Source organism: Mastigoproctus giganteus, chromosome 1 (genome assembly GCF_048544385.1).
Source record: "Mastigoproctus giganteus isolate SK-2022 chromosome 1, ASM4854438v1, whole genome shotgun sequence".
Taxonomy (NCBI): domain Eukaryota; kingdom Metazoa; phylum Arthropoda; class Arachnida; order Uropygi; family Thelyphonidae; genus Mastigoproctus; species Mastigoproctus giganteus.
The window spans coordinates 190166137-190187841 of NC_143575.1; the positions used below are offsets into that span (position 1 = coordinate 190166137).

At 35.6% G+C, this 21705-nt stretch overlaps 1 protein-coding gene across 1 annotated transcript in view; it reads left to right on the plus strand.

Annotated features, from left to right (window-relative positions):
- Window positions 1-21705, plus strand: part of LOC150091387 (protein DOP1A) — a 519845-nt gene that overhangs the window by 414146 nt on the left and 83994 nt on the right. The window contains exons 22-24 of the mRNA XM_090390176.1: window positions 2138-2250; window positions 12314-12423; window positions 12510-12721. Coding sequence (XP_090246302.1) covers window positions 2138-2250; window positions 12314-12423; window positions 12510-12721 — 435 coding nt within the window. The remainder of the gene's footprint in view (window positions 1-2137; window positions 2251-12313; window positions 12424-12509; window positions 12722-21705) is intronic.

The window sequence follows — 21705 nt, forward strand, 5'->3', positions numbered from 1 at the left end:
ACTTCCAGTTATAACATGGTACACTTCTGTCATTTCCATCCCTATAAGCTTCGTGATTTGTGAATTTAGACTCAAAATATTTATTCATTTTGTCAACAATCTAAATAGGATCATCGATAGTTATTCCATTCATATCCAGTGGATCAGTGTGATTCTTCCCCTTTCCTTCTGAACTTAACATAAGCAAAGAATTCTTTGCTATTTTGGCCTTTTGTTTTATATCCAAAGACATCTCATAATCTGCCTTAGCTTGCCTATCTCCCCATAGTTGCAAACTAGTTTGTACTTAATGTAGGTTTCTTTTTCCGCTGATAATTATCCATCCATGCATTTTCTTTGTTTGTTTAGTCTCATCAGTTCACCTGCCAACCGTTTAGATCTGGACCTTTAAGAATATCTCATAGTTGGTATAAAAAACTTAATAGTTGCTATGCCTAATTCCCTGAATGTTTCCCATTTAAAATTTGCAGTTGGTATCATGATGTTTGCATAGTACTTGAGCCCAATATAGGAATATTCATAAAGCAAGATTTTTAACTTGAATTTTTAAATAAACACAATTTTAAAAGTTTTACATATTATTTATTTATTTATTATTATTTTTTTTTTGTGGAAAGAATGAATGAGGTTATCATTTCTTGTATACAAATTGAATATTATTGTTAATCTTTAACAATTATTGTTAATGTAACTGCTTTTTAATGTACACTTTAAGGAACAATTTTTAATATTATTATATTAAGTGGTGACAGAATACTTTGAGTGAAAAATAAATAATATGTTCTGTACCATTGGAGACGATGATTTGTTTTTTTCTGCAGTGTTGTTTGATCTCTAATACATTCAGAGAAAACTTTGACAAATAATCAATAGAAATTAACCACTTACAATTCAATAATCATGCAAAACTTCAGAGTGTTACTGTCCGAAAACAAGATGCTGAAAGCATACATATAAGCATAGTGTGTGTGTGTGTTTGTGATTTGCTCTTGTTCAGTGTATTATATAGTTCTATGCTGAGCATGAGCAAATGTCTTGGTCTATATCAATACACAAAACATAATGCATGCATGTATTTAAAAAAAGGGAAAAAAAATTGTTACTTATTTATGTTTGGATAATCATTGTAATCCAAATTATTATTTATAAGTGCTATTTGAATTATTATTATAATCATTATGCTATTATAATTATAGTCATCAAATTATATAATCACCAAATTATAATCATCATTTGTGCTATTATTTTAATGATAATAATAGCACAAACATGACCATATAAAATTGGGAAGAAAAAAAATTGGCAAAAAACTATAAAAAATATGCAAATACAGGAAATGTTATAGTAAAAAATACAGAAGAGGTTAGCAGGTCTGGGTTTGTATTAATTTCCAGTAGAGTTCGATTTTACAGATTTTAATTTGGATGACATATTGGATAATAAGTGCCAGTAATATATTTAGCAACAGCAGTCATAAAATAAACTGATTTCCTGAAATGAGGCAAGCAAAAAAGTTGAAATTAAAGACCTACCATGGTAGGTCTTTAATTTCAACTTTTTGTGGAAGTGGGTACCTTGAATAAATTTAAGAAAGAATTAGAAGTATTATTAGATGGGATGGGCAGATGAGATGTTTTTTTTTTTTTTTTTTGCTGATGCTACAAAAGCTTGGTTCTTTGCAGGACTTGCTAGTTATCACTAATAATAATTAATACAGAAGTGGGCAGCACACTTTGTACACAAACACAACCTTTGAATAATTTTTATTGCTATTATTTTTCAATTAAAAAAAAAAAACAATGCAGATCAAAAGTGAATACCATACTGGAGGAATACTAAAATTCATAATGTAATTCTAATAGATATTTAAATAATATCTATTAGAATTTAAATAGATATTTAAAAAAAAAAAAAAAAAAAAAAAAGTGTTTCCAGTACACCCAAGTAGCTGCAAAAGTGTTAGTAGTTAGGTATTCCTAAAGCTATGGAGGAGGGAACTGAAGAAAGGTGTGTGTTTAATTGTTATTTTTTCCTAATGTTTAAATAAATATCCAGTAGTCCAGAAAGTACCATAGTGTTTCCATTCCAAAATTATTCTAATTCTTTTTTCTTCTTTTTTTTCCTTTTTTCTTTTCAGAACCAGTTAAACTTGAAATACAAGATAAATCTTCCCCAACTGAAACAACAGCAGGAAATTTAGCTTCCAGTAACTCACAGTATAGTGTCCAGGCCTTATGTGTTCTTGCAGAGGTAATTTAAAATTCACAAATACCTATTATTGCAGTTTTTTGAGCCAGTATTTATAGATTGAAATAAAACTTTTTGATAATTTTTAAATGAACCCTTAGCATATACTTGTTTTAATTTATGGAAGTTCTGTATGGAACTTCTTTAATAGATAATGAGTATTTTACATCTACATTCACACATTTTCCTCCCTTAAAGTATTAAGGAAAGAAAATGCCAGACAGTTTATCAAACTGTAACAGGGTGCTTAATGATTTTGTAATAACTGAGAGCAACGTGGAGGAGAAATTGTTGAAGTTAAACATAAGAAAGGCTCCTGAGGTGGATGGGATCTATTCAGTTATATTTAAGGAGGCGGCAAAGGATCTAAGCAAACCCTTAACCATAATTATGAGAGCATCCATGGACTCGTGGGAAGTCCCCATGGACTGGAGATGTGCAAATGTATCCCCAATTCACAAAGGGGGATCGAAGGGTGATACGAGTAATTACAGACCAGTTAGGTTAACTTCTGTTCTGGGTAAAATAATGGAGTCACTGGTTAAAGATGCATTGCAGGATCATCTAAACAAGACTGCAGCAAGAATTCAGGTACAGCATGGGTCTGTTAAGGAAAGTCTTGTCTCACAAATTTGATTTGATACTATGATGTGGTTACAAAGGAACTGGTGCGAAAAATAATTTCGATATCATATACTTGGATTTCAGGAAAGCTTTCGACACTGTTGTGCATGCAAGACTACTATACAAAGTGGAGCAGAATGATAGTAAGGGTAAGTTGCTACAATGGATAAAAGGTGGTGTTGGGCCCACTGTTGTTTTGTATATTTATCAATGATATTGACGAAGGTATTACAGGCTTAGTGTCGAAGTTTTCAGATTATACAAAGATTTGCAGGGTTGTTAATGACAGTAATGGCAGTGTGCTACTGCAACAGGATCTAGAAAATTTGGGCAGATGGGCTGAGAAGTGGCAACTGAAGTTTAACATTGACAAATGAAAGTACTGCATATGGGTAGAAGTAACCCCAGAGGAACGTAACAACTGTGTGACACTACACTTAGGGTGACAGAGAAGTTTAAAGACTAGCTTCAATATGATTGTTAAGGTACACCTATTTCAATCTCATCTCAGGTATTTCCCAGAAAATTTAGGCAGTTTAAGTGAAGGTTAGGGGAATCAGAATATAAAAGGTATGGTGGTGTCAATATGATGAACAACTTTTGCCAGATGCTAAAAATAGGAACAGCCACCAAAACTAGCTGCCTTAGGAAGCCCAAAAGATGCAAGTTTAATCCAGTATAGTATATAAGAAATCCAGTTTGCAGCCATCTGCCTTTAAGAGGGGGACATAGCCTTTGATATTTTTGTTTTTACATTTTTTGTCCTTATTTTTATATAAAAATGACCTATATGCAAAATCTCTAAAAATACAAAATAAACAAGAACAAATAGCTTCACCAATAGTTTAATTTTTTTTTAATTTGTAAAAAAAAACTGATGTGATAGAGCAAATTTGAAGTAATTTTTGAAATTTCAATTAAAATGTAGTTCAGATATTTTATCAACAGTAAAACATGAGGGACCTTTTCTTAAAATGCACACAAGTGTTATTTGTGATTACAGCTTTTATGAATTACTCACCACAGTTCTGGCATCTCAACCTAATATGTTTACTGCATAGAGATGAACAGAGATTTATGAGAAATGCTTTATATAATTTTAATAGAAGTTTATTTCAAAGAGATATCATATATATCTCTCTGTCTCTCCACCATACACACACAAGAGAAGGTCAATAAGTAACATGCTATAAGCTGTAACATAGTAATAGTATTTGCTCTATAGTGCAAGGAAGCCACAGGCTTTTGCTTCACTGGCAAAAAAAAAAAAAAAACCCAACCAAGTAGATATGAAAACACAAATTATATGCTTCCTTCCTCAAGCAGGTAAGTATCTAGTTGACCTCTGAATTTATTCAAACTGTCAGCCTCAACTACCTGCGAGAGCAACGTGTTCCAGTAATCAGTGACTTGCTGGCTAAAAGAAAACTTCCTACAATCTAATCTTAACCCTCAAGCCCTGTAATTTAAATTTATGATCCCTAGTTCTGGAATTCTTTATAACTGAGAATTACACCTTCATTCATTTTATTAATCCATCTCAGAGCCCTTTAAAGATCAATCAGGTCACTTCTAAGGTGCCTGGGCCAAGCTCTGTAGCCCACATAATCGGAGTCTTTCCACATACAGTCATCCCTCTGCTAATCTCACCATTCGAGTTGCTCGTCTTTGAACCCTCTCAAGAAGGTCAGTGTCTTTTATCAGATGAGGTCTCCATACTTGAACACAGAATTCCAAATATGGTTTCACAATTGTCTGATACAGTGGGATTATGATCTCCTTATCTCCACAGGATAATGTTTGATAAATCATTGATAGGACACCATGAATTTTCCTGGCTGCCTATTTATACTGTTCAGAAAACTTCATATCTGTCCGTATTGTAATTTACAGATCCCTTTCCTTCTCCACTGTTTTTAATTCATCCCCTCCAAGTATATAATTTATTTGTGGGTTTCTATTCCCCAAGTTTAAGACCTTGCATTCAGCAGCATTAAAACATATCTGCCATTTCTCTGACCATCTTTGAAGTCTGTTTAAGTCATCTTGAAGGAGCTGTGCTTGGCACTGATCAATAACAACTCTACCAAAAATCTTTACATCATCTACAAATTTTGACTTCACACCTTCTGTCCCTTTTTCAATGTCATTTATGAAAATGTGAAACAACAGTGGCCCAAGAAGTGACCATTGAGAGACCCCACTCCTGTTGTTACCCGCAGTTTGAAAAATATCCATTAATCACAGCCTTCTGCCCTGCAGCCACCCAGCAATCCATCTTAGAATCTTACCAGTAATCCCAGTCAGTTCAAGCTTATACTGTTCATGCTTATCATGAGGGACACTGAGTCAAATTCTTTGCCAAATAAACTGTCGAAATTATTCCCTAAATCCAGCTCATGAGTAACAGTGTCAAAATAGCCTACTAAGTTAGTTAAGCATGATTTACCCTTAACAAAAGCCATGTTGTGTGTCCTTCAAAATGCCATGTGTATCTAAATGTCCCTGGATTGTACTCTTAATCATCGCCTCTAAGATTTTTTCTTCCACTAATGTCAGACTAACTGGTCTGTAGTTACTATTTTCACACATAGAACTGCTTTTATGTATTAACGATATATTGGCACTTCTCCAATCAAAAAGAATCTCCCTTCAGTCCAAAGATGCCCCCATAATTAACCTCAGTGGTTCAATACACTCCCTCGCACTCTCCCTCAAAACTACAGGGCTTATGCCATCAACTCTGGGAGCCTTACTTACCTCACCTCTATACTCAAAAGTTTCTAATAAATAATCATCTGTAATTATGACATCACTAATTTCATATGGCTCGGCCTCACTCGCAGAGCATTCTCTCAGCATGAAAGGTCTTTCCTCTGTAAAGACACACCATGAACATCACCCACCGAGTCGTAAAAGAAATAACAAACTCTTTATATACCTTATCTGAGCTTGGAAGAACCATACACTTCTGTTGGGTCCCAGGACATATGGGAATTCCAGGAAATGAATTAGTGGACAATGCCGCAAAAGCGGCCGACTTACCACCTGATGTACAGTGGAGAGTTCCACATCAAGATTATACACGAATAATACAGGAAAAATGCATGTACCAGTGGCAATCAACTTGGCAAAACCAACTTGAAAATAAACTTCGAAGTATCAAGCTAAATCTTGAGCAATGGCCTTCAAGCCTCAGTGCAATTCGACAACAGGAGGTAATACTAGCTCGTCTCCGAATAGGTCACACTAATATTACTCATGGTTACTTTTTAAGAGGGGAGATTCACCCCCAGTGTGATCACTGTAAAACAGTGCTTTCAGTGAAACATATCCTTGTGGAATGCACAAAATTTGCAATAGAACGCCAGAATCACTTCACTCCAGCCTCAACTGAAGATCCACTAACGCTTAGTTCACTTTTGGGCAATAAAACAAGATGTCTCAAAGATTTTTACCTTTCTCAAAGCGATCAATGTATACCACCTCCTTTAGCTAGTCAACAATCAGTTTCCTGACTCTCGCTCCATAAAGAAATAGCATAAATACTAACCTGTGTATGGCGCACTATGGCCATAGACGCCCATGCGCCAAAAAAATCCCCAAACAAACAAACAAACAAATCTGTAAAGACCAATGCAGAGTACCTATTCAATTCACTGCAACACCAGCTGGGTTATCTAAGACTTTCCCACACCCAGTGACCAAGGGTCCAATCTGATTAACTTTCTTCTTTGTTGTAATCACATATGTGAAAAATTCCTTGTCCCCATTCTTTGCTCTCTTAGCCAATGCTTTCTCATATGCAGCCTTGGCCACCCTGACCTTATTTGTGGTACTATCACAGATCAACTTGTACCTGTTGTAGACTTCAGTACTTTTCATCACTCTGTAACTGTCCTATCTTTTTCTGCTCTTTTTGACCAGCCAGCTCTGCAGTCATCCATTTTGGCCTCATCATCCTGCAATATTTTCTTAATGTATGTACACAATCGTGGCTTCTGTGATTTTTGTTTTAAAATTATTCCATAATTCAAATGTACTTGCCCTCACTCAGCAATCCACCTAGTTCACAGATGCCATATAGAATCAAAGTTAAAGTCCCCTTTTCTGAAGTTAAAACACTTGCCTTTAACTACTACAGTTTCTTTCTTCAGGGCTGGTGCTAGGATTTTTGATGCTCCTATGCAGAAGTTTATTTGGTGCCCCCTTGAAGATTGAAATGAATACTACAATTTGAATAAACAGAAATGAATATACATATTTTTAAAAATTTTATTTACATCAATTACATACTTAAATATTGTAGTAGGGCTATTGGCCATTTGAACCAATTTTGTCTCCCATAATCCTTTAAATTTTGTTTGTAGATGGCACTGCAGTATTTTTTCATAAAAGTAATTTTGGTGGAATTCAAACTGAGGTCTGCATACTTTAAAAATAGGTGCCCTAATCACGGGGCTAGTGAGACATTTTCTCCCCAGAACAAGACATTAACTTGAAAACAATTTTTTTTTTAAATTAATAGTTCTTAATGAATGGTGCTAGAATGTAAGTTGAACACAGTTTTTTTTTTTAATTAATAGTGAATGGTATTAGAATGTAATTTGAACACAATTTTTTTTTAAATTAATTATTTTAATAGTGCTTAATGAGTGGTATTTAGAATGTAATTTTGAGCATAATTATTTTTAATTAATAGTGCTTAACAAAATATTTCCCCAACTGAAAATATAAAGTATGTTTTTAAGTTTTCACATTAGTGCTTAATCAAGAAATTAATCATGTTTAAACAAAAATTAGTGTTTAATCAACAAATTAATTATTTTTAATTGATAGTGCTTAATGAACAAAGTAATATTTCACCAACTGAAAATATAAAGTGTGTATTTTAAAAGTATTCATGAGTTGTAAGTAAATATTTAATTTCATTAAGAAACACAGATTTTTAATGATTTCAAGTTTTTTATTGAAAGCTATTTACAGAGAAATCTAATAATAAAAATGTGCAAGAGTCCTACAGTTCATGTGCATGCCTAAGCTGTGAATAGACGTAGGGCACTATTATGCTATATAATTCAACAATAGTTTATGATTCTATATTGAAATTAAAGTTGTTATTTACTGACTTTTAACTGGATACTTTTGTTAAATATTATAATAAAAATTTTGAATTTTAGCACCCCAGACATTGGTGCCCATATGCCAGGCTTACCGTGTTCTGCCGGCCCTGTCTTTCTTCATCTTCCAACTGATGATTGCATGATCACTTCCTGACAATGGTTCTTGTACTTTCCACCTTGTGATGTCATCTTATTTGCTAGTAATGATGAGATCAAGAATATTCTCACCTTTAGTACTTTTTCTAACCTGCTGGTACAAATAATAATCATCTAGTTTATTTAAAAAAAGTTTTTCTGATCGTGAGTTTCCTCTCCCACATATTCTAATCAATCTGATGCAAATTAAAGTTGCCCATAATAAGGCATTTACCCTTGCTTGCCCATTCCATCTGCATGTAAAGACTGTCATAATATTCCTCACAATCTTTAGGTTTGTAGGTTACTACCCCTCTCATTGTTCCTTTGCTACCAGCTAACTCACAGATTCTATGCTGGCAGGCATAACTTCATACTGAGCAAAAGCTGTTTTTGTATGTGTGTGCTCAGGCTGTTTTTGTTAAGAAGCATGACCCCTTTTATCTTCCCTATTTTTCCTAAATGCATTATAGATACCGTAGTGGAACTTGTCATTACCAATTTCCGGGTGGCACCTCATTTCTGTTATCCCTCTTATATCAGCAGTAGTTGTCCTAACCAGGAGTTCAAATTCAGCCATTTTATTGACAATGCTTCTGACATTACTGTAGACACATTTGAGACTAAGTAATCTTTTGTAGTTTACAACCCTGACACCCCACCTTGTTGTTATTTAGGTTTGTATCACAAGCTCTATCTTCCCTCTCATTTGAAACATTTCTACCCTCAGAACATCTTATCAACATCAGCTGTTGTAGCAACAAACAAGAATTCACAAGGTGAGTGCAAATATTACTTTGACCCATATCGTCAGATAAATGTGGATCTAAATTACCCTCTCCCCCTAACTAGCAGTTTCCATGAACCCTTAGGGCATCCTCAGTGTACTGGCAAAAATACTTGTACCACCTTTGTTCAGATGAATACTATTTCTACAAAACAGATTTCTTCTACCTACAAATGTAGGCAATACTAATAAAAAATTTTTCCTCAGATCCTTGCAGATTCTCTCAAGTTAATCCACTGGGCTTTCTGCATATAGTCCCTCCTATTGTGTCTGTCTGGTGCCTCAGTAGCCAGGTGGGCAGGAGCACACGCTTCTTGATTAGACCGGGGTTCAAACCCATGACCACCAAATATGGAGGATGCAGAAGGTCAGGGAATCCCCAGAGCAATATGGCCTTAGTTGCTAATGCTCCTAAAATCTAAACAACAAACAAACCTATTGTGTCTGAGCAGAATTGCAGATATACAAATTCTGACTTAACTCAAGGCATTTTTTTCAGCTTAGTCCTATATTTCTCCAGTGGATGTCAGGTCATGTACGTTTAATATTGCTAGTCCCCATGTGAATGATAATTCTCTCTTTACCTCCCTCAAAATCTGACAGTCTGTTGGTAACATCATTAATTGTTGTTCCTGGCAAACACTCTGGTTCTAGGCCACCTATCTTTATTACAAAAAATGTTATCAGTTTCCCAATAAAACTAGATCACCTTCGACCAGAGCAGTTTGCGCTTGACTATTCTTTTCTGTGACCTGAATCGGGGATGCATCACTAGGCAGGTTTGGAGATACTCAAGTCCCTGATGAGCTCACAGTTACATTTGTTTCTAGGGCAAGCACTCTGTAAGCTTGCTTTCTTTCAGGTTTGTGACTCAATTCTTCTCGTAATGCAAGATCGGTACACTCCTTACATTGGTTGTAAAGAAAAGAATCACCAGATCAGCTAGGTTTGTCTACCAGACCAGCTTTAGAATACATGCCACAGAGTCATGACTCACACTGGAAATGCCTGCGGGCATTTCTGTTCAAGTCCCTGTGTCCCTAGACTTTATATTACAAGTGGATCTTGTAGCAACTATAATTTAAATAAAATTTGAACTTATAAAGATTATGAAATTAAAATTTACAATATATTACAGAATTTATGTTAAGAAAATATTGCAAAAAATCTTTATTATCTGAGAATATTGTAACCATATTTCACATACATAAAATACAACAGTCTATGAACTTTGTGAAAATATCACCCAATGCACTTGCTGCATCTTTTCCAGCATTCTTTCCAGTCAGTGACTGCACTTTGGTAAAAATCAGGAGGCTGACATTTGCATCAATGTTTAATGTCAGAAATGAGTTCCATATCACTCCCTAAACTCCTTACCACACAGGTATGCCTTTAGCCTACCAAACAACAAAAATTTGATGGGGTGAGATTTTTTTTTTTTTTTTTATGAAAACCCCAAACACGAAAGGTATCAAAACCTATAGTACTTAGTACCGTGCATGGGTTGAAGGAGAAGTATGGGGCGAGGGGGGGATGACGGAAACTTTGCTCTAGAGACTAAACATGGGTTTCACCATGGACAAGACACTATGCTCCATTCCAGCTGGGCAATCTTTGAGAGTGTTATCAGTTCTGTGTGCAGCCTTACATTATCCTGATGAAACTTGAAAAGCCCTGAACTGTTAATTCAGTTCAGGGATTTTGATTTGCTTTTCCAGAGACAAGTAGTAGCTTTCTTTGTTGTTCCCACCTTCCCAGATATAGATAAAAATGGTACTCTTTTGATCTAGAAGAAGTTGGTGGTATGTTTTGTCAATTATTTGGAAAGTTTTAGTGTTTTGTTTCCAGATTATGTCAGGTTGCTCATTTCATTGATTGTCATTTGGTGGGTCATAATGGAAGAGCCATGTTTCATCACATGTGACAACCCCTTTAAAGCCCTCAGGACCACCAGCACCAAACCTCTCCAGAAGATCTTTATAGATCTCTTTCCTTGCAATCATATTTTTTTGTCTGAGCAGCTTAGGTACCACAGGGTACAGATTTTTCTGTACCCCAGTCTGTTGGTGATTATCAAAACACTTCCTTTCGACATTTTCACATCATCCATCTCTTGTCTAGCAGTTATGCTCCTGTCATTTTGAATGAACTGGTCAATGAATTCTTCATTTTCACTGTTTGAGGTGTTGGTTGTCCAGCTCTTGGTTTGTCCTTTATGTTGAAATCACCTTCCCAAAACTGTTGGAGCCACCTCTGGACATTACTTCAATCAAATGTCTGGTCCCCATAGATTGTCAGGAGATGGATAGATGTGGTTGACTGATCACCCAATTTGAGCAGGAAATCCTTCACACATCGTCCATCCATATTTCCATATCTAAAAACACCAAAAAAAATTATATTAGGTGTGTTAATTGGTAGTACAACAAGTGTACATCGTAAATTTCTCTCTTTTCATTATGCACACACGTTTGAGTAATTGCGCATTATCCGCTGATTATTGTGATATCCGCTGAGAATAAGTAACAAGTCTTCTCCTATGATGAAGTGTCATTTATTCGAGGTAGGGCAATATCATGGCAACTCGTGAAGGTATTCACAATATGTGATATACTTAATGATACCAATTTGTAACTACTTAAGTAGTTGGCTACATACAGAAATGATGCAATTTCACTAACTTGTATGTCAGTTGTGCGTTATTTATTGACCCTTGTACCTAACTGTAAGAAATTGTTTGTTGTAGATTTATTGTAACAAAGATTAGGTGTTATGGAGGGACAGAATGCTTCAGTATAGTCTGTAGACAGACAAGAAATGCTTAAAAACTTGTCATCCAAAATATTTTTAAGAAGTTTACCTTTCTTTTAGCTAATTAAGTTGTTCTTTGGTAAATGAAGATATGTATGCATAATTTAATATGCATATCTGCCCTTTTCAAAGAGCTTCAAAATTGATTAAAAATTTTTAGCTACTTTTTATAAATAAATGTAATTTGATAAAGTAGCATCCTTCATATCTAAAAGAAAAGGAAGGCGTCTAAGGTATTTTGGATAATATAATAAATCAAGTAAGATTGGACCTTCATTTGCCCTACTGTTAATAAAATTTCAGTATTATCTAGATATGCAAAAAATATAATAATAATAATAGTAAATATTTGAATTAAAGTGTTAAATAACATGGTAAGAGTCAACAAGTATTATATTCCTGTATAAGGGCCAGATGGTTTATAAATGAAAATTACTGTACACCTTTATTTTATATAAATTTTAATTGATTTTAATTGAAACAAAAGTCAAACGGAAGTTAAAGATCTGTGACTTAGAGTGAAGACCTATAGTTATTGCTGTTAAGCAGAATTTGCCATAACTAGGTTTTTTCTTTCTCAAAGTTTCTAGCTCCTGTTTTGGATGTTGTCTACATAAGTGAAGAAAAAGAAAAAGTAATTCCTTTGCTTAGTACCATTATTTATTATGTGACCCCCTATCTTCGCAACCACAGGTTAGTTGTTTTATGAGATTTATAACATTTATATAATAAATTCACCATTTAAAAATTTTTCTACAATATAATGTAAATTATTTCAGACCACACAACATTCCAAGTTTTCGTGCATGCTCTGAACTGCTGGCTAGTATCTCAAGTTACCAGTATACACGCAAAGCATGGCGGAAGGAGGCATTTGAATTGGTGCTTGATCCCTCATTCTTCCAAATGGATTCAGCATGTATTGGCTACTGGAGATCCATTATAGATCATTTGATGACTCATGATAAAACTACATTTAGAGATTTTATGGGTAAGAATGAGAATTGGATTAGTAAATTAGCAAAATGTTTCATTTTCCGAAATTTTCAGTTAGTGGAATTTCAAATTTTTGAACATATTATTTTAGTTTGGAGTTTCTCAGTTAGTGAAACAGGGAAGCGAAACAGTTTGAGATAGGAATAGTTTTGTTAGCTAAAATTATATTTAACATATTTTAAGAATATAGATAAATGCAAGACTGAAGTAATTCTGCATTATATCAATAATTAATTTCCATCCCTGTTATTATTTATAGATGTCTCACCACATTTGTATCCCCCTCCAGCAAACTACAAATATACTGTGTAAATATAGCAATCATTTGCATTGTTAAAACTTTTAAAAAGTCAAACTTAAATATAATTAATACACAAAAATGTTTTAAAAGGTTTTTAAAAATATACTTACTGGAGTGACCTCTGTTTATAAAATGCTGACTCAATACTCTTTTCAGTTTTGCATGTAAAGAAATGTGTCACATGGGCAGTCTACTCGATGAAGCATAAAATGTGCATAGTCAGTTTTCTGCTTAATTGGGTAGGAATGTTTTTTTTTTTTTTTTTTTTTTTTTTTAGTTTATTACTACCAGAAATCTACTTACATTTAGCTGAGGATTGATGGCACAGCAGAAAATGTACACAACTACATTTATTTTTAATGGAATTATTTATTTTACCAAAAATCTAGAATCATATGACTCTGTGCCTTGAATATACCTTCTTTCATCAATGTACATTTAAAATTAATGTAATTTTATTCTGAAAACTTAACTCAGTATGAGATTATCGTGATATTTAGTTTGACAAATTCCTAGGTGCTTCTACAAATTTAGGCTAATACTCGTACCTCTCTGCAACACCTAATATGCCATAAAACTCTAAAACAAACAAACAATCTCTGTGACACATTATGGACAGTTGGCCATCATTTCCCCATTTCAGTTATTAAAAGATATAAATAGTACTCCAAATACTGATTCTGCACATTTTGCCCAAAACGAAAACTACTAACCAAATACACAATTTGTATTCTGAAATGCAGATATTAACCAGCGACACTTCGTCTTTCTCTCTCTCCTTTTTGTTTGTTCTTCCCTAATGTTTTGGCACACTTACTTACAATTTTACCAAATTTAGATATTTTATTTTTCTAATTATAGCTTAAAGTCACATTTCTCATGACCAGGCATCTTGTTAGCATAGTTATTTTATTGTGTGTTTATTTTTAATGATTACTTTTTCTTATTTAGTATTAGTATTGACAAATGACATAAGGAAACAAGCTAGACCATTATCAGCAAAAAGAAACACATTTTGCACATTGCCTGTCTATCCACTCTAATAATTTGGTCTAATTCTTCATTAAATTTATTTAAACTACCAACTTCCAAAACAAACCAGATGGAAGTTTGTTCCAATCAACTATTCCAGCTGAAAACTGATATGGATTCCTGCCTATCTGCAACCATCCTTCCATAATTTAAATTTGTGCAATCTAATGTGTGTGTGTGTGTTGTCTGAGCAAGAGTAAGGATACCATCAGTATTCAGTTTACTCAATCCATTCAAAGCCTTAATAAACAACTGGAAATTTGCCTTTAGCCAGTGGGTGGTTAATTGTTGGAACAAACTTCCATCTGTCGTTGTGGAAGTTGATAGGTTAAATAAATTTAAGGAGGAACTGGACAAACATTTAGACAGATTTGTTTTTAAAATTTTTTTTTTTTTTTTTTGGCTGATGCTTCATAAGCTCATACACTTGCTTTCTTGCATCACATTCCACTGCAGTCAGATTTCCTTGTGGGTGCCAAGTTTCTAGATGTTGCAATTTATGGAACTGAAGTCTTTCACGGTAAGAGCACCATTTCTCTCTACCTGTTCCAACAAATCTGCACCCTTCCTAAAATGAGGCTTCCAGATCTGTATGCAGCACTTAAGATGTTGCCTAACCATTATCTTATACAGTGGGATAATTGCCTCCTTATCTCTAGGGATAAGGAGGCAATTATCCAATTAATCCAGGGATACGGAAATGATTATCCCCTAATTGTACAAGGCAATAATTAGGCTGCATCTTTAATACTGTATGCAGGTCTGGAGTTTTCATTTTAGGAAGGATGTGGTTCTGTTGGAAAGTGTATAGAGAAGAGTAACAAGATCAGTAAGGGGAACAAAAGGATACTCTTACCAGAAAAGGATTCAGTTCTTCAAATTGCAGCATCTGGAGACTAGGCACCTGTGAGGAGTTCTGATTTATGTGTTTAAGGCTTTGAATGGCTTGAGTAAGTGCAATGCTGAAGGCATTCTTCCTTTCTTCCTCTTGCTTAGACTACACACACGAATAGGCACAAATTGAAATTGAGAAGGGTGGTTGTAGGTTAGGTGTAAAGAAACTTATCTTCCACCAGTGAGTAGTTGATTATTGGAACAAATCTCCATCTGGTGTTGTAGAATTGGGTATTTTTAATAAATTCAACAAAGAACTAGACAAACAATTTAGGGGATGGCAAGTGATATGGAAACTGCTCCCCCCCCCACTAATGCTGTTTAAGCTTGCTTTCTTGCATCATTTGCTACTACTACTACTATTACATTTTTATCAACTGCAAACTTAGAAAATAAGTTTTATATGCCTTCATTAATATCATTTATAAATGTTGAAAACAGTAAGTGATCCAACAGCGGATGCCACGCCTCCGTAGCCACAGGTGGGTAGAACCAGCAGTGCGTAGCACACGCTTCTTGAGTAGACTGGGGTTCGAGCCTGTGACCACCAAATATGGAGGATGCAGAAAGGTCAGGGAATGACCAATGCATATCCCCGGAGCAATATGGCCTTAGTTGCTAATGCTCCTAAAAAAGTGGGGGGGGGTGCCACATAACATTTTTCCAAGAAGAACAGCCCATTGATATCTATTCTCTGTTGTCTCCTGCTAAACTATCCTTTTATTCATGTCAGTAACTTCCCCCCCAATCCCACACTGCTCCAGTTTGTACAGCAGCAGCCTTACATGTAGAACAATATCAAAAGCTTTTCTTAAATCTGAGTGTATGATATCAAAATTATTTTTTTTACTTCCACTTCCTATATTACTGCATCATAGCATTGAATCAGATTGGTCAGCCAAGATCATCTCTTAACAAATCCATGCTATGGTTGCCATATAACAGTATTCCTGCCTTGACGGTCCTGCATTACTTTAATCAGCAGGTATTATTTTTCTTGGAACAGAAGTCAAGCTAAGCTTACAGGTTTGTAATTACTTCAGCCATTGATCAGCATTTGTGAACTCGGGAATTCCCTTCTTCAATCCATAAGGGCTTCTTCTGAATCCAAGGATACTGTCATAATTATGGCTTCAGATTTGCTTACTTCCTTTGCTTGTTCTCTTAATATAATTTTATAGATCCCATCTGCACCAGATGCATTATTTACATTTATATATTCAACAATTTCTCTTCCTTTCCTCTTTTGTTATCACAAAATCATTTAGGTCCCAGTTAGAATTTAATATACTTCTGGCATTCCTATCCCTAAATTTTCTTCATTTATGAATGTAGATGCAAAAAAAAAAATAACTTAGTGATCAGAAAATCAATCTGTTGTTTCAGTGAGAAGTAGATATTTTTTGCCTTTGGATCCTTCAAGACCAAGTTTAGTATTATTCATAACTTATTTGCAGTTTGAAAGCATTAGTCATAATAGGAACTATAAGTACTATGCAGATATTTTATGAGGGGGGGGTCAAAAAAAAAGATTTGTATCACCCAAAATTGTGATAGAAAGATGAATTTATTTTTTTTTTTTTTTTTTTTTTTTTTTATGTTTGATACCTTAATCTCTATAGCAACTCTACAACTTTTAGTTTCAATCTAACAATTCTTTTTTTTTTTTTCTCTTTCTTTGCGGCACTGAATGAAGTTAAGTGTCACGATGGATAAAGTGGAATACAGATCAATGATTTGGTTCCTCTTTCTGCAAGGAAACCACCCAAAACAATCCATGAAGAAATAGTCTGTTTGTGGAGAAGACTGCCCAGGTTACAGTGTTTTTGTTGTGCATTGGTATAAACAATTTGTGTGGAAGAACCTCAGTACATGATCAAGAAATCCCAGTATGCTCAGCAACTGCTGTAACAGAAGAGAGTTTTGCAAAACTTGAAGCATTAATACTGTAAGGTTGCCTTATTGGCATCAAAGAACTAGGTGAAGAGCTACAATTTAGTATAGGTTCTGTGGAGAACATCATCCTTCAACAGTTGCATATGAGTAGTGTCTGCTAGATGGGTTGCCAGACTTCTGAACCCTTATAAGAAGGGAAGGGCAGAATATGCACATGAAATGTTGTCAATGTTCCAGGAAAAGCAAGAGGAGTTTTTTTTTTAGCTATTTATCATGGATGAAACTTGGATCCAACACTATTATCCAGAAACTAAACAGATGTTGAAACGATGAAAGCATGCAGAATCACCATTCCTCTCCCCCCCCCCAAAAAAAAAAGGCAAAGTGCAACCAAGTGCTGGCAGTGTGATTCTGTCAGTTTTTCAAACTGGATGATGGAATGCAATGTGCTATTATCAGCAAAACTATGGGTAGGATGTTCAGACAGTGGAGAAAGTCATTAATATACAAGGGGAAAAGAGTAGAAGAAAGAACTAAACTTTGAGGAACACCTGCATCAGTGGAGAATTTAGAAGACACTGTCTACCATCAACTGCAGTGAGTAGCCAGAGGGGAAACTGGAGACCCAATTAAAAAAAAAAATTTGAAAACCATAAGATGGAAGCTTAATTAGAAGACCTTTATCAGACACAACCAAAAGCATTGGATGCTATGATGTAGTCACAAAGGAACTGGATGCAAAGAATAATTTTGATATATATCTGGATCTTAGAAATGCTTTTGATACTGTTACACATAGAAGACTTCTGCACAAATTGGAGCAGTGTGGCTATGGATAAAGGGACGGTTGAGTGAAAGAAGACAGAGTGGTAATCAGTGGACACTGCTCTTCATGGACTAATGTTATTAGTGGAGTCTCCCACGGTTCAGTGTTGGGTCCATTGTTGTTTTCTGTATTCATTAATAATATTGATGATGGTAGATCAGGCTTAAAATCCAAGGACAATACTAAGGTTGGCAGGGTTATTGACACTAATGACAGTATGCTGCTGGAACAGGAACTAGAAAAGTTGAGCAGATTGGCTGAGAGGTGCCAACTGAAATTTAAAATTGATAAATGTAAAGTACTGCATATGGCAACCCCAGCAGTAACCCCAGAGAATGTATCAACTGTGTGGTACTACACTGACAGTGGTGGAGAGTGAAAAGGACCTGGGGGTAATTGTGCAGGCAGATATGAAGTTTCCTGAGCAGTGTAGACAGTCTGCAAGAGTAGCTCATGGTGTCTTGTCAATGATATACAAGAATTTTTCTAGCAGGGATAAGGAGGTGATTATCCCTTTGTATAAGGCAATGGTCGGACCATACCTTGAGTACTGTATACAGGTCTGGAGGCTTCATTGTAAGAAGGATGTAGAGTTGTTGGAACGAGTACAGAGAAGGGCAACAAGATTAGTGAATGGAACAAAGGGTTGCTCTTACGAAGAAAGGCTTAAGCAGTGTCTAGAGACTAGGCACCTGCGAGGTGATCTGATTGAGGTGTATAAAGCCTTGAATGGTTTGAGCGTGCTCAGCGCTGATGGGATTCTTGCTCAGAATAATCACCTGAGAAGGCATAAATTTAAATTGAGAAAAGACAGTTGTAGGATAGATGTGCGGAAGTTTGCCTTTAGCTGGTGGGTGGTTGATTGCTGGAATAAACTTCCATCTGTCATTGTAGAAGTTGATATCTTAAATAGATCCAAGGCAGAACTAAACAAACATTTGGAGTGAGTGGATGGGTGTTTTTTTTTTTTTTTTTTTTTTTTGGCTTATGCTATATAAACTTTCTTTCTTGCATCACGTGCCTTTTCTAATGCTAACTGTCAAGAGCAACTGCTCCATTGAATTTGTCCATTGAGCATATGACAGTATATCACCAGTACATCAACACTGAAGGAATCCATAGAGATGATCATTGATCAGATGGAAGATTTCTAGATAGTTTAGGAGTTGGCAGTTAATAGATTTTCCCATTCTTTAGAAAAAGTAGAAGTGCAATGGGATGATAATTGGATGGATGGGATTGGTCACTCTTTTTAGGAACTGGCTGGATATGAGCAAATTTCCAAGCATAAGGAAAAGCACCTGTGGAATATGAAAGTAAAAAAAGTCAGTACAGAGCAGAAGTAAGTTCAGGAGCACAAGTTTGAGAACAAGTGGAGAAATACCATCAGGACCTGTAGCTTTCTTGGCATCAAGATTCGTGAAAATCCTTGTGACATCATTTTGAAGGAAGATTACAGGAGGCATTGAATGGATTGCATTGGGAATGGTAGGAGGTAGTTTGCCAAGATCATTAATACACAAGTTAGAAGAAAAGTAGGATGCTAGCAGGTCAACTTTATCTTTCGCAGATGTGGCAACAAAACCATCTGGTTTTGACAAAGGAGAGAATAGAGATATGCAAAAGTTGCAGCCAACAGCTTTGGCAAGAGACCAGAATGCTCGGCTATCATTTGGTCAAAAATCAAGTTTTCTTCTCATATCTTGTTCGAAATCTAGTTTGGACTGGGCGCCTCCATAGCCAGGTGGGAAGGAGCAGCAGTGCATAGCACATGCTTCTTGATTAGACCGGGGTTTGAGCCCGTCACCACCAAATATGGAGGATATGGAAAGGTCAGAGAATGAACACAACATATCCCGGAGCAATGGCCTTAATTGCTAATGCTGCTAAAACCAAACAACAAACAAACAAACAAACAGTTTGGACTGATTAATAACTGCTTTACAATTGTGAGCTTTTTTATAAGCAGAAAATGAATCTGGAGATTTGGATGCAAGCTAAGTGCAATGTGCAACGTTCTTATCTTGAACAGCCTGAGCATATTTATTGGAAAACTAAGGTTTAGATAAAGGATGAGATTTTTTTTAAGGTGGAGTGTAGAATTATGGTTTTCATTCTTATGAGAATAATTTCAATCACACAATCTGAGCAAATGTTGGCATCAGAATATTTGAAACAGTAATTCGACCAAGGAAAAAGAAGAAAAGAAATCTCACAGATCATCCCATTTTATGTCTTTTAATGCCAAAGAACATGAGGTTGAGAATGGCCATGAGAGAAAGGCTCTATTGGAAAAGAGACCATCACCAAGTTGTGATCTGAAGTGCCTAGAAGACCACTCACCTCAACCATGTATTTGCAAGAGTTGTTTGTGGGAAAAAGATCAAGATTGTTGGCTATGTGGTAGGATTGTCTTGTTTTTTGGTAGGTAAATGAACAATCTATGCAAGTTCATTAGTAATTGCAAAAGCTTTAGCATCTCGACCAGCTGGGTCTGTGTGTCAAAAAAAAAAAGAAAAAAAAAAAAAGGAAGCCAGCTGGAGTTGTGAACATTAAAATCACAAAGGAAAATTACCTCACTGTTAGGATAGTTGGACTGGAGAAAGTCAAATTTCAACGAGAGGAAGCCAAAGAGATCCAAGTGATTAGTGGAGTTAGGAGAGTGATACAGGTAACAGAAGAATTTGAGAGGATGTGGTAGAGATTTTAAGCCAGAGAAGATCAAAAAGTGGAGATTCCAAATTAAAGGCTGCCGTAGCCTAGTGGTCAGGCGCACGGGTGCATAAGTACACATGCCTTGAGTGACCGGGGTTCAAGTCCGTGACTACTGAATACGGTGCTGTTTCTTGTATTCTATCTACCTTGTGAACTCCTCTGACCGTTTGGTCGTCCCGGAGTATAAACAGAAAATTTATTTATTTATTTATTTACTGAGCCTTTAGGGAATATCAGAGCAGACATATGCAGTGGGTATCACCTTTGAAGCAAAATAAATCATACAGCGAATAGCTAGGACAAATGAGATGAGCAGCGGTTGAGTCAACTGACAATTGAGATTCTGTCAGAAAAAGTACTGAGTTTGGCAGACTGTAAGTGAAAATGGAATCATTGAGATTGGAACTGGGACCATTTATATTTTTGAAATGAATGAGGAAATGTTTGGGAGGTTTATCTTTTCGTATAGAGTGAGTTGTAGGGAATTCTGGTTTTTAATTGTGCTAAATAGGTAGTTCTAATGCAAAACTAGATAACGTAATTTGAATCACTGCATCTAGGAATCTATTAGATAGTGTAGTATTGATAATTAATTAAATTTGTTAACATTATTAATTTCATTGTTAATTTCAATATTATGTCCCAGACTAGAGCAGCAAGGCAATGGACACAAAGTAGCAGGAGTGCTGTGACTCGGAAGAGAACCGATGGGGCAATTCTCCAATGCATCACAGCCTAAAGAAATGTGTAACTTGTGAAATGTTTGCAGAAATCTCTGGAACAGGACTTTATCTAAACAAGGAGGATGTCTTTGTGTGTGTGCTAGGTGCAGTGTCAAGAAATTAGGCCCCAACTCAGCATTCTGATGGGTGTTTCAAGAGTCAGGTAGATGCCTTTGAAGGTATTAAAATGGGGGACCCATCAAACTCTCAGCTGCCCAACTCAATGCTAGAGCTCACTCTTGTGCATCAGGCAACCCAGCAGCAATCTCCAAGGCAGAATGCGTTAGTCCCACAGGAGTTAGTTATTGTCGGTGACTCTGTTGTCAGGAAATGGGTACTATACTGTGTAAAAAGGATAGGTGGAAGAGAACCAAGGTATGTCTGTCAGGGGCAAAAGTTGATGATGTAGAACAGATGTCATCTTTTCAGGGCACAAAGGGTGATATTGTTGTACACGTTGGCACTAATGACATTCAAAGTAGGAGATATGCAAATTTACTTAAAAAGAAAAGGTTAATGCTGAAATAAAAGTCGTGAGTTAGAAATATTTGAAAATGTCTGCAGTTCTGTCCAGACATGATAGGAGGGAGTAT